Raw genomic sequence first — 14,423 nt, 5'->3', positions numbered from 1 at the left:
AATTTATGATTTACTGATGTAATTCCTCTTTCCCACCAGATGAATACTCCTATGGTCTTACAAAATTAATCAGTTCTATGATATGAATAATGAAGTCTACTGATAAAGATCTGAATAAGGAAGTTTACTGGTAAATGGGTGGAGTGTTTTGATAGCTAGGTCATATACTGAGGATGGACCTCAACAGGGTAGCTAGTATAAAAGTACTGTGTATATATTTATATATAAATATATATATATATATATATATATTTATATATATACATATATTCTCACAAACACTCACACACACACAATATACCAGTATATATATATATATATATATATATATATATATATATATATATATATATATATATATATATATATACACAAACACTCACACACACACAATATACCAGTATATATATATATATATATATATATATATATATATATACAGGGTATAAATATAGGAGCATCTGTGGTACAGTGGTAGAGTGTGCGTTTCGTACACAGGTGAACCAGGGTTCGTGCCCCGCCAGGGTAATAAATTTTGGGAGTGTTCACCCGGCCACGTACTGCAATGGCGGACACAAGGGGTGCTGTGGTTCAATCAGTGTCGCATACTATAAAGTATGCTTGCACCCAGTCGGCTCGTGAGGGTCGATTACACTTGGTTCACAGACTACACACACATCCAAAGCCACTCCAACACTACAGTTACACTCACAAGCACTTCTCACCCTACATACAATCTCGACTAGACAGCCTAAACCACTTGGTAGATATACATTGGCTGTATCGTCCCGACTTTGGCCGGGATAGGCCGGTCCTGCAGTGGATACTCAAATGGCTGATGATATTTATATATATATGTATATATATATATATATATATATATATACACACACACGAGGTGCTACCCAAAAGTTCCAGTAATTTGAACAGAGGGAGCCAACCATTTGCAGTTTTGCCTTTTGCTGATAGGAGGGGTCAACAGCATCCCTTGTGCGTCAGTGTAATCCCGGCTGTGTCTGTGAGCGGACATGTCGTTGAGCTACGCTTACTATTGTAAAGTGGCGTGTAGGTGGTTTGATGGTTTTGCAATGGTGGAACAATGGCACAGCAATATCAGGTCGATGTTAACAGTTTTCTTCGATACCCAAGGGATTGTTCACAAGGAAATTGTCCCACCCGGTCAATCTGTCAGCAGAGAGTTTTACTGTGAAGTTTTGCAGCGTCTGACAGAGTACATCTGTCGCAAATATCCAGACCAGTGGAAGAACAAGGGCTGGGTCCTGCATCACGACAATGCCCCCGCCCACACTTCACTTGTTGTCCAGCAGTTCCTGGCTTCCACTAACATGGTAGTCATGCCCCACCCACTGTATTCACCTGACCTTGCCCCCTGTTACTTTTTCCTGTTTACCAAGCTGAAATTATGACTGAAAGGTCATCGATTTGACTCGATTGAGGAGATCCAGACAGAATTGCAGGAGGTGCTCAGGACCATCACGCCTGAAGCCTTCCAGGGATGCATGGACTTATGGAAAAAATGCTGGGACCACTGCATACATGCCCAAGGGGATTACTTTGAAGGTGACAGTGAGAACTAGGAGGTAAGGTAACTTATTTTCCTACAACATTCAAATTACTAGAACTTTTGGGTAGCATCTCATCTATCTAATCTATCTATCTATATATCTATCTATCTCTCTCTCTCTCTATATATATTCATTCATTCATTGCCAGACGCCATGTATCCCAAACGGGGTGGCCAAGGGCTTAGAGTTAACTGTTTTACAGGGAGGGGCACTAATCCTCCACCAACCCCACTCACGTAGGGATGCCAACAGCATCTGGTGTTCCCAGGCGGTCACCCATCCAAGTACTAACCAGACCCAACGTTGCTTAACTTCGCTGATCGGACGGGAAGCGGTGTACTCAACGTGGTATATATATATATATATATATATATATATACACACATATATATATAACTTGACAGAGCTGAAGTGAATCTAAAGGGTAAAAAACAGAAGCAAAGGGTTTTTGCTTGTGAGAAGGAACTTTGATGTGGATGCATGGATTATATGTGAATGACTTGTGTGGCCCATTGCACTAAGCACTCTCATTAGTTATCCCAGTTTACTGTTACCAAATTCCATCTCATCCCATCTTTCAGAGGTAATCAGGGTTCTGACCATAATGGTTATGATGGTGATGTTCACCATTCATTTATCTAAATCACACAAAACTTGTTTGCTTTACTTCAGAAAACTCTGGCCTAAATTATCATATTTTATCACTTAAAATTTACCCCGCCCAAACCATACAAACTTCAAATCACTTCAAATCATGTAATCAACTGATATATATACTTTATATATATATATATATATATATATATATATACAGTATATACATTATTTACATTCATATTAAGCTGAACAAGGAATACACTGTGCTCAGGAGGGGGTACCAAAATGGAAGGAGGCCCTGTTCAACTATACAGATAACACATAACTGGAGCCAGCTCTGACTGACATAAACTACATTAGTTTTAAAGATACAGTACAAATGACATATGATACAGCACAACGGTGTTATCAGCAAATTAGTAGGGAAGGTATATGAGTAAAGTAATGGTTGTAGAGAGAAAACTGGCTCAACTGTGTGATGTACCAGTGAATGGAGAGATTTAAACTAATGGCAGAGTTTTAATACCTCAGTGCAGCAGAAGAAACTGAGAGGTAAATAGCAGCTGAAAGTAAAGTGACCCAAGGGAGTAAGGTGACAAGTGATATGAAATATCAAAACTGATTACAGGGGTGCAAGACAATTGTTGGTGCCCATTTTAAGGTATGTCAATGCCCACATCAAGATATGAATGTGAAATATGAATATGGCTCCATTACTATACAAATGATTGAGCTACCTTCAGGATCTCATATTGTTGCATGGAGCAGGGTGCCCCAGGGTTTCCTCTGCTGTCCTCCTGCTGTGTCTCCTTCTGCTGCACCTCATGCCTCTGCCCATCTTGCTGTGACTCTTCTTCTTCTGGTTGCTGATCTTCCAGAGGTGAGTGGGTTGTCAGAACACCGCCACCCTATAAGTGTGGAGTCCTTTAATTCTCTCTCTCTCTCTGTTCTTCACTTCTTTTCTCCGTGGTCATGCTTTTCTCATGTCTCTCTCCCTTCCCCTTCTTTCTTCCTGCTTCACCCCATACTTCACCCTTTTCTTCTCCCTAGACCCATACCTCTAAATCCCTCCCCCCTCCCTCCCAAACTCCTTTCCTTCTCTCACCCTCCCCTTCTGCCTGGTTTCTCTTTCATCCATCTTCTCTTCCTCACACCTCTTCTTCTCTCTCTCTCTGTTTCCTTTCCTCCCTCACCCTCCTCTTCTCTACTCCTCTCTCCATCACCTCTCCTCCCTCTTTTCCTCCCTTACCAATCTATTCTCTTGTCCTCTCCCCCCCTCATCCTTTTCTTCTCTCTTCCCCTCCCTCCCTCACCCTTTTACTTTTTCTCCCTCTCCCTTCCTCCATTCCTTTTCCCTTTCTCTGCTCTCCATCCCTTCTCCTCCTCCTCCCCCTTCCCCTCCCATCCCCTCCAGTTATGTGTGCCTGAGTAGCTGTTCCTTTGTTGAAGCATCTCTGAGTGTGTCAGCATGAAGGAGTGATGTGTCACTGGCATGGGGGGAACTCTGTGCTTGTTGTTTGGGACTGGCATCACATCATGGTGTACATATAAGAGGGCAATGAGGAAATTATTTCCCTATTATTCCAGAAATGTAATTAGTGTATTACTGTATTCCTTTCACGAGTTCTCATTTGACCTGGTGTGTGAAGCTACACACCACTGCCCTGCAATATCAGGTTATTTTATTGAATCACAAAAATAAAATGAGTTACTTGAGAGGAGCATGTGGAGTGATGTGGAGGGACAGGTTGACGAATGAAGAAGTGAAGGAATGTTGTGGGGTAGATGTGGATGTGGTTGAAAAGATTAGGAGAAATACACTGAGGTGGTTTGGACATGTGGAGAGAATGGAGAATGAAAGACTGACTAAGAGGGTGTATGTAGGTGAGGTAGAGGGAGGGAGAGGGAGGGGTAGACCGAGGATGAGGTGGAGGGATGGAGTTGAGAGGTATATGAGGGAGGGGGGGGTGAGTTGGGGGGAGGGTAGTCGAATGGTGGGTGACAGAGTGACTTGGAGGCGTTTTGTCTGCGGCCACCCTTTGCGGGATTAGGGAGTCGGGCTATAGATAGATAGATAGATAGACAAAAATAAAATAATATTTTGACTGGGTTTATGTCAGCACTGAAAGTTATCTTAAAGTTACCAGTATTGCTAAATAAACGGCTGTGTATCAGCAAGACTTATGGGCATGGTCTCTTGAACCCAGTCTGTTTGCACATAGAATTGATATGATGACCTAGATTTGTAAACTGATGGCTGTATGTCACAGCTTTGGGCATTTTGGGTGCTTTCTTAGTTAGTTGCACATTCTTGAAGAATCTTTACTTGTTCTGTTGTTGCTACTACAAATTTTCCTATAAGCTAAATGTTTATGCTGTTCCTTTCAACTAAATTCTGATATTATTTCTGTTATTATGTAATGTCAGTGTTCAATATCATTAACCCTATATCCACTGCACATATCATATGTCTGTAACATTCCAAACCCACCATAATGTTTGCATCCCTGGGTGGTGCTGGGGGGTCCTGTGGCAGGGGTGGGGGTGGGGGTGTGGCCGGAAGGGGAGTGTTGTCCCACGTCACAGGCATCAGACCTGCTAGGGGGTGGGCAATAGGTACAGTATATAGTACAGGCATTACAGTATAAAGTATGCATCATCAAAGATACATGTAGTGGATACTACTTTTCAATTACATACTGTAAATGCTGGAAGTGCAACACTATCAATCAAGGAGAAAGCAGATAGATTAGACACAACAAGGTATTACAGTAGTAGACAGGTAACAAATAATTTGCAACAACAATAAAAACAATAATAATAATAATAAAATAATAATGATATCAATAATAGGTAGGTAGTGGCAATCATCATCCACTCACTTGATGTAGTGCTGCCTACTTTTTCCTTCACTGTTATAGTTCTTTTTCTGGGTCTGCCCTCTTCTCTTCATATTTCTCCCATCTTTTGTATCACTTTTCATGACTCTGCTTTCCATTTCAGGTGGCTTTACACTGAGTGTCAAGCCTAATGATTTCCTGTAAGTCAGGAAACCATTATGACCCTAGAAGGTAACCATATAACCAACCCATACATGTTCCCTACATGTCAACAAGTGGGTTGGCGGAAGGTTAGTGCCCCTCCCTGTAAAACAACCAACTCAAGGTCAAACAGCCACCTCTTCTGGAATTAAGGAGTCTGGCTACTGACAGGTATAATTGTCATAATAAAAATGAAAGATATGCATAAGTACAGACAATTAATACACAGGGTTTTCTCAGGGCAAATGGTCAATATTATCTGAGTTCCAGTTTCCAGTAAAAAGAAATGTAGGATGTACAGTAATGGCAACTCAAGGAAGTATGCAAACCCAAAAAATGACTGAACACTGAGCAAATCTTGGAAGCCTCAGTGAGGGAAGATAGTTAAATTCTCTGTCTCTCTCAGCTTTACAAACCTCTCCTCCAACTTTGCTAATTTATCCTCACGGTTTCACTCTCCCTCTATTTCACTGTCTATTTACTGTATTTTATTATTTTCTGCTTGTCTTACTGTTGTTCTAATCTCTCTCTCTCTCACATATCCTTTAACTCTGCATGCTTCTATTTCCTGGCCGTCTTTCTCCGTATCTCGTAAATTCCTTTTTTATTTATTTTTACTTCCTCCCTCTATCCCTCTTTCTCACATGTTTTCTATTTACTCTCTCTCTTTTATACATTTTCTCATATTTCTTCCATATTCTCCTTCCTCCTTTCTTCTTGTCCTTTCCCCATCCTCTGTCTGTCTCTCCTTCACCTTTATCAAATTCCATTCTTCTAACTTTCCTTCTATTTTAGTCTTCTTCTAAACTTCTCCCCTTTCTGAGCATACTGCATTTCTCCTTTGTTCTTAATTCTCGTGGTTGTGTTTTCTGAAGTACAGTATTATTTTCACACTAATGCTGTAAGGTTTATTTAGCTGAGTACGTATAGGGATCTGAGTGTTAATACTGTTATCAATAACCCTCTCATGGTCAGGATAACCTTGGAAATTTCTATTGTATACCGCATCATGTGGACTGCTAAATTGTGTGACTAACAAACAGAGGTTACAGAAAAATTGTTTACTGAATGTTTGATGTATTATTTTATTTATCTGGAAAAATCTTTTTATGTACACTCTTAAATATGAAATTAGCTTCCTTATTGTATTTTTATAAATTAACAGGAAGGTGATATATAATATATATGGGTTTGTACACAGACATGATTAAAGTTTCTCATAAACCTTAAGGAAAAATATTACCCAGGGATTATTACAAAAACAAAACTGAACAGCAATTTCCATTCTGTATTAAAACATTTAACTGATAAGCAGCTAGCTATCATACGATATATGCTAAAGGGCAGTCATCTTTGCTAAAGAGCAGTGATTTCCCTATACAAATTAAACTTGGAATATTATGACAAAGTTCTCATTTCTGCAATTTAAATTTAAACATTTCTAAACAAATGACAAAATTTGGCAATCATGATTTTGACTGCACTGATACAAAGCCTTTCATTTTCCATAAAAGATTCCTCTAATGACTCATCTGTGGGTGCTTACCCACTGATCGAGAATACTAGACATCGTTTTGCCTTCTTTGGAATTTTTTATGCCATTTGTTTCCTTGGTTTCTTTCTCATCTTTCCTTTTCTCTTTTCACTCATTTCCAGGTTTTTTGTGTCATTCTCATTCTCCTGTTGCCCCAGTTTTCATCATCTGCTTCTCCATTCCCCCTTTTCCAATCTATCATCTTTATCGTCTCTCCCCATCTTCCCCTCCTCCATTCACCTGAGGCATTAGTTCATGTTTACCTGATTCTCTCTCTCTTTTCTCTTCCCATTCCTCTCCCTCATTAGTCCTTTTCCTTACCTCCCATTTTCATATTTTCTCGTTTTTCTCCCCTTCCCTCATCTCTTCTCTCCGTCTTCATTTATCTCTTCCTTTTTCCCTTGCATCTCTTTCTCATCTTGTCTCTCTCTCTTCTCTCCTTTCCTTTCCTCCCCATTTCTCTTCTCTTTCCTCAACCTTGTCTTCCCCTTCTTTCCATCTTCATTCACTTTCCTCCTTTCTCCTCCTTCTCATCTTTCTTACTCTTTCCACCCTTCTTTTCCTCTCTCCTCTCCCCATTCTTTTCCCTCTTCCATTCCTCCTCTCTTCTTCCTTCCTTTCCCTCCTTCCTTCTTTCTTCTCTTCTTTCTCCATTTTGTTTCTATGTTTATTTCCCTTCCTTTTCTTCCATCTCCTTTTCCTTCCTCTGTTTGTTTGTCTCTCTCTGTCTCTGTCTCTCTCTCTTTCTCTGTCTGTCTGTCTCTTTCTTCTCTCATTCCCTCACTCCTCCACTTCCCTCCCTTCTTCCTCTTCCCTCACCTCTTCCCATTTTTCTCTCTCTTCTGCTTTTCTTCCTCTCTTTCTCTTTCTCCAATCTAATCTTCTTTTTCTTTCCTTTTCCCCTTCCCTTTCTCTTCATTCTCCCCCTTTTTATGCTTTCCTTCCTCCCTTTCCTCTTTGTTTCCTTCTTTCTTCCAGTCCCCTTCTCCATCTCATTTCTCTCCTCTTTCCTTTCCCTCCCTCCTCCCTCGTTTCTCCCGTTTTTTTTTTTTAATTCCATCCTTTCTCCTCTCCCTCCCCCATTCCTCTTCATTTCTTTCCCCTTCTCTCCACCTCTTTCTCCTCACCCCTGTCTTATCTTTTCTCTTCCCTTTTTCCTTCCACTCACCTTCCCTTGTCCTTCAAATTTCCCTTCCCCTCTTCCTCTCCCCTCATTTTTATCTTTCCTCAGGCATTTGCGGCCCTGGTTCATCATGGCTTTTAATCTCTTTACCCTCGACTTCCCTTCTTCCTTATCCTTCTTCCCCATTCATTGTCTACATCGCCCCTCCCCCCCTCCTCTCTCTCTCTCTCTCTCTCAGTATCCTATCCTGCCCTTCTTTTCCTTCGCCAACACACCTTCACTCCTCTCTCTCACAGTTCTCCCTTTTCATATACCTTCCTTTTTGTCTCCCTCTCTCACTTTCTTTCCTGAAGTTTTCTTGCCTTAATTTTCTTACAGTTATCATTTTCTTTTTTTTTCCAACCCTGTCTTCTCAGTTAGTCACTCACACTTTCTCCCTACTCACTCTTCTACCACTCCCTAGATTTTCCATCCTTCTCATTCTGCCCAATCTCTCTCTCTCTCTCTCTCTTTCTCAACGAAAAATCTTTGCTCCTTTCCCCGTCTTCCCTCTATCATTCAACCCATCATCTTTCTGGTCCCCTCCATTTCCCACTCTCTCTCTGATCCATCTCATCATTCGCTGTGCCTGCCCTTTCTCTCCTCTTCCTTCGTTTCCCACTCACTCTCCTCTCTCTCACTATTCTTGATGCACTTTTCCCCTTGTATACCACTCAGGCTTCTGAGAGTCTCTCTCAACCGATGATGATGAGAGTTATTACCCTCTCTATTACATCTTTCTCGCAAATTTCTTACAGTATTGTTAAAGCATATCGCTGTTAAGCTGTGCTCGTTTCATCTTCTCATCATGCACTCCCCTCCCGCTACCTTTCCTAACACACCTTGTCCATCTGGTTCCCTTTCTATTTTACATCCTCCTCCTCTCAAATTTCCTTAAGTGCTTTTAGAGTATACAAGTATACATTTAGCTCCTTCCATCTCCCCGTTCCCTATCGCTTCTCCCACCTTTCTGGATGTACTCTTCCTCTTGCTTAATTCCTTTTCGATTTCCACTTACGCCTTCCCTCCCAAATTTCCTGGAGTACCTGCAGGGTGTATTCGTCTTAATTTAGGTTCCTTCCATCTTCTTTCCTTTCAAAACCGTCCCAATGACCTCTCCTGATATACTCTGCACCTTCCTCCTTTTCATTACAATTTTCATTTCTTTCCTCTTGACTTCTCTGTAAGCACTTGCGGATTCAGTCCCAGTAAACCTAGGGTCCCTTCTCTCTCTCTCTCTCTTCCCAACCCTGACCCCCCCCCCTCTTTTTCCTTGAAGCACCTTTAAATTAATTCCCTCTCGATAGTATCTGCATTGTACATCAGTGTCAAGCTCCTTTCATCTTCCCTCTTCTCACACTTACTCTCTCCCATCCCTTTCAACTTTGATATATATTTCCCGTTTGTCTAACACCCCTTCAATTTCCATTCATCGGTATATCCTCCCTCTCAGATTTCAAAATGTGCTTGCACTGTATCATTATCAATTCAGGCTCCTTCCACCTTCCATTTTCCAATTCACTCCTATCCATCTAAACCTTTCCTTATGCACGTTTCCCACTGTTTAATTCTCTTTAGATTTTGACTTCCAACTTCTCCCAGATTTCCTAATGTACTTCCAGAGCGTATCAGTGTAAACGCAGGATCCTTCCATCTTCCATCCTCGCTCCACGAGTTTCCATTACCCCTTCCTGATATTTTGCACATTCCTCTTTCTTCTCACAGCTGCTACTTCTTTCCTCTTGCCTCTCCTGAAGTACTTGAGGATTCAATCCCTTTGAGCTTTGGGACTATTCTCCCGCCTTCCCTCACTTTCCAACCTTAATCCCTTCCTCTCATCTGTAGTATATCCCTCTTTCCTATTATGAAGCAATGTCGGCTCCGTCTACAAGAATGTTTACATTTCTCTCGTGCATCTCTTGTTCACCACTCACTCTCAGCCCTCTCTGCCTTCTAATTCTTCTTGATGCACTGGTACTGTACTTTATTACTGTCCCTTTCCTTTTCAACTTCTGCCTACTTTCGTACTTTCAATTTGTCTAAAGTATATGACTTACCCGACGGGTCGCAATGAACTAGATAAAATGGTCTGGCTTTAGTAAGAATGAAATAAAATACGGTGTCATCGGGCTGAAGAGTCTTCAGTCCGGTGATGTTTTCTTTTTGTTCAATCTGTCAGATAATTTCTTCAGCTTAAGAAACTGCTATCCTAATTAAGAGGTTAAGTAATTACTAAATCTGACAGCTCTAGCTACAAGTCTCTCCCACTCTGAATATAAGTGCTTGTTGGCAGGCAGAATCAAATATAAAAATCATCCCTCACAATTCATGAATTAAGCTTTTCTTTAAAATTACAGTACTTTTCCTCCCGACCCTCTCCTATTTCCCCACCTTTCCTGAAGCATTTGTGCGAACCAACAAGAAATCCAGATTCCACATCTTTCCTCTGCTTCCAACACTGCTGTCCCTCTCACCTTTCCTGAATCAAGCCAGTCCCTCGAATATGGGTGGTGCTATTTTTAATGTTATTGCTACAAGATGATAATACTCAGCTTGAAAAAAATAACATTTCAAGAGGATTATGAAGCTTATCTTTAACTCCTAACACTCAAAAATTATATCCTTATGTTAAAAAAAGGGGGAGGGGGGATGGAAAGAATAAAATGATGCCGAATGGATTAATCTTTCCATCACTGCCAACAATCCGCCATGCCATCCTCCTCCTCCCATGCCACACTTCCCACAACTACCATTTCTACCATGCCATCCTCCTCCTCCTCCCAAGCCACTGACCTTTCCTAAAGCACTTTCGGGACCTGTCTATGTGGATCCTGGCACCGGTGAAGCAAGCGGCCCTGTGCAGCTCGCAGTGGTTGAGGTAGAGGCGGCCATCACTGCCACACACCAGCTTGCGGTGGCGGGAACAGAAGGGCTGACACTCGCACTGAGGCTCACCAACGTGGTCCAGCCGGCACACACGACCTCGCTCGCAGAAGTGGGCCTGGCACGGATCTGGGGAGGACGAGAGTGGGCTGAGTGGTATGTGGGATGTGAAGCATGTGGGATATTATGGGTAGGTGGGATATGTGAGGAAAGTGGGGTGTGGGGTAAGAGGAGAATGGGGTAAGCAGAGCGAGAGGGGTGAATGGAGTGGACTAAATGGGGAATGTCAGGTATGGTGTGAGTAAGGTGTGTCAGGCATGGGGGTGAGCTAGGTGAGAGGGCCAAGTGGGATGAGTGGTGTGACTGGATGGGGTGAGTGAGGCATAAAGGTTGGGGTAAGTGGAGTGAGTGGACTCAGTGCTGTGTATGATTATAAGTGATCTGAAACAGGTGAGTGGAGTAAGCCGTGAGAATGGGTGAGGTGGATGGGACGAATGAGGCGTGCGGGGTGAAAGGGCAGTGATATGTTATGCACACGACGACAACATGTAAAATTTTAGGTGCCTTGACGGAGTCTTCAGAACATCAGGCCACTTGTATGAAATAATATTCCTATGTCTGCCTGAGACAAGTCTAATGTGACTTCCTTAACAAATAATATTCCCTGTAATTATATGTTAATGTAGGGAAAAGTGAGTGGGTGGAAAGAAAGTGGGGAAAGAGTAGATGAATGGGAGAGTAATGTAAGGAGCAAAAGGGTAGCGGGGAAGTGGATGAATGGGTATGTAAGGATGGGAAGGTGTATAAATGGGTGGGTAGGGGATGAATGGATGAGTAGGGAGGGTGGATAAATGGATGAGTGGAGGGAGTGCAGTGTGGAAGGTGGGTGAGTGGGGAGCACAAAAGTGGAAGTGTGAGCGATTAGAGAGTGGGCACATAATGGGAGAGAGAAAACGGGAGAGTGGATAAGTGGATGAATGGGGAACGTGTAAGTGGATGGGTGGAGGAGAGCGTTGAATGGGTAACTAGGGAAGTAAGCAACAGGGTGGGACGTAAAGATTAAAAAAAAAAAAATGAGGAGAGAAAGGGATGAAAGGGCAACATACTCTGGCGAATGAAAAAAGAATGGAATGACAGAGTAACGTGTGTGAGAGAGAGAGAGAGGGGGGGGGGAAGTGGCATTGAGTGAGGTAAAGGAAGTGAGTGGGAGGAAGTGCAGTGAGTAGAAGTGGAGAATGCATGGATCGAACAGGATTGGAAGAAAAGGTACAAAAGAAAACTGGGAAAATGAAGACAAGAAAATCTCAGGAATAAGAAAGAATAAGAAGAAAATAAAGAAGTAAGATATAAGAGCGACGGAGGAAGGGGAACTGTATGTGAGAAGGGAAGGTGTCGACAGAGAGAGAGAGAGAGAGAGAGAGAGAGAGAGAGAGAGAGAGAGAGAGAGAGAGAGAGAGAGAGAGATGGGGGGGAGAGAGGCTGACACAGACGGAGTGGGAGTGTTACGAGACAATATAGGGTTAAGGGGAGGGAATCCAGGAGGAACGTGGGATGAGATAGGATGGTGAGGGAGACTGGGAGGGGAGGGGGGAGGGGGTGATGGGAGGAAGGGAGAGGAAAGGAGAGAAAATGGAAGGAGGATGGTTGCAGAGTGGTCAGAATGAGGGTTACAAGGACAAGTAGTGCCTTGAAAGGTTTTATGACCCATACAAGGTAGTAGCTTACCATGAATATGAGAGAGAGAGAGAGAGAGAGAGACGGTGTGCGTGTGGGGAATGAAAAAGCGTGTGAGTCTGTGTGAGTGTGTGGGATTGTAAGAGTGTGTATGAGTGACTACATCTGCGAAAGTGAATGTAGATATAAAAATATAAGTGAGCGTTCAAAACAGGTCATCTGCTTAAAATATGCAATACAGCGAAAGTGGAAGTCAGTCACACCACACCCAAACACCAACAGACAAGTGCGACGATTCAACTTTCACATGAGTCACCCCTGAAAGACGAAAAGATAAAGCGAAAGAGATAAAAGGAAAAACGGAAAAAAAAGCAAGTGCAAGTGACCAATATAAGACGGTAAAGAAAGCTAAAACACACACACACACACACAAACACACACACACACACACACACACACACACACACACACACACACACACACACACACACACACGAACATTTGGCCACTAATTGAGAAGTAAAAAAAGATATATATAAAACGGGAAAAAGATATAAAGTGGATGTGAGAGCAAATGAAAATAGTACAGGGTTGTGTGAGAAAACCCGGCAGCCACGAAAGCCAAGAATAAATGTGAAGCGATGGCGATGCGACGGACGACGGAGAGAGAGAGAGAGAGAGAGAGAGAGAGAGAGAGAGAGAGAGAGAGAGAGAGAGAGAGAGAGAGACTGCGTATTACCTGATCCCCATCCCCCCCAAAAAAAGGCCCCTTAAAACACCACGAAAAACTTCCTCCTTCCAAAAATATAAAAGGACAAAGAAAGGAGTCCAAGAAAGGAAAAAGGAAACTGCCAGTCCCTCGTCCCCCCCCCCCTCAAAACAGGGAAAAGGCATTAGTGAGAGGGGAAGGAGTGACGGGAGGGAGGGGGGAGGGAGGGTGGTAGAGAAGAGGGAAGGAGGTCAGAATGTCAATGTCGGAATGAGAGAGAGAGAGAGAGAGAGAAAAATGATTTTACGGTCCTTAATACGTTGTCCAGCCTCATTAAAACTCATTCTCTATTCACTGAAATTTAAGAGTAGGACTGAAACGCATTTGGCTTTGTCCCTCGCCCGCTGACCGTACAGCAAACAAAAGGTAGAACACAAAACAGGACAAAACGTTTGGAGAAAAATTTACGTGAACTGTAGAGGCAGTATTAAATCTAAAACAAGTGATCATATTAATTTGTAATTTTCATGAGCTGTAACCATACAAGTGTGATGGTATTGCATATTATAAACAGAACTATACCACAAGTTTCTATAAGCTGTTTGCCAATACATCAATGCATACATCACTAAGGAATAAGGCTCAAACGAACTCGGGTCAATCATGCTCCTGTACTGCATCTAGGGCATAACCGTTCATGAATGCATTATACTGTTTAACAAAGGGTTACTGATCCATAAAATTTTTGGGGGGATATTGCAATCGAATGTTTGCACACTTTAATTTTTATTTACTTATGAGTTAATTTGTACTTTAATTTCTATGTAATGCCAACAACGTTGATAATTACTTATAAGGTATTCCAAACCATTTTCTGAAATCCCTTTCCATATAGCTCAACCCTATTACCCAGAGGAGGTCATTTTTTTTCTTTTGGATGTGGGTAATGCTGAACGATTTCATTCAAATTGGTAAAGACGTCTCCAGACTGAGGTGGTTAAATGTCTGTGGTAAATATATGGTAAAATTATTTACATTTACAAAGCTTACGTGCTTACTTTATCATACTTTTTTTTTTCTACAGCAAAGCACTTTATTAGGATCCAACTTTATCGACTCTGGGGAAGGAACAAAGTTGTTATAATCTATTTCCACCCGCGATATAATCTGAAAGAAGTACTACAGTTGTTACATTCTGCACTGATTATTTCCTTTCTTAGATAGGCCTACTGTATGG

At 42.0% G+C, this 14,423-nt stretch overlaps 1 protein-coding gene and 1 pseudogene across 1 annotated transcript in view; both read right to left on the bottom strand.

Moving 5' to 3' along the window:
• LOC145411413 (follistatin-related protein 5-like) overlaps positions 1 to 14,423 on the bottom strand; it is a 338,220-nt gene that overhangs the window by 50,840 nt on the left and 272,957 nt on the right. The window contains exons 4-6 of the mRNA XM_080281453.1: positions 10,714 to 10,932; positions 4,675 to 4,781; positions 2,921 to 3,091 (exon numbers count right to left, since the gene is read on the bottom strand). Coding sequence (XP_080137579.1) covers positions 2,921 to 3,091; positions 4,675 to 4,781; positions 10,714 to 10,932 — 497 coding nt within the window. The remainder of the gene's footprint in view (positions 1 to 2,920; positions 3,092 to 4,674; positions 4,782 to 10,713; positions 10,933 to 14,423) is intronic.
• Positions 1,830 to 1,948, bottom strand: LOC145411502 (5S ribosomal RNA; annotated as a pseudogene).

Source organism: Coenobita brevimanus, chromosome 89, assembly GCF_032717465.1.
Source record: "Coenobita brevimanus isolate Jiangsu-jjx chromosome 89, ASM3271746v2, whole genome shotgun sequence".
Taxonomy (NCBI): domain Eukaryota; kingdom Metazoa; phylum Arthropoda; class Malacostraca; order Decapoda; family Coenobitidae; genus Coenobita; species Coenobita brevimanus.
This window is presented reverse-complemented; position numbering and strand designations above follow the sequence as displayed.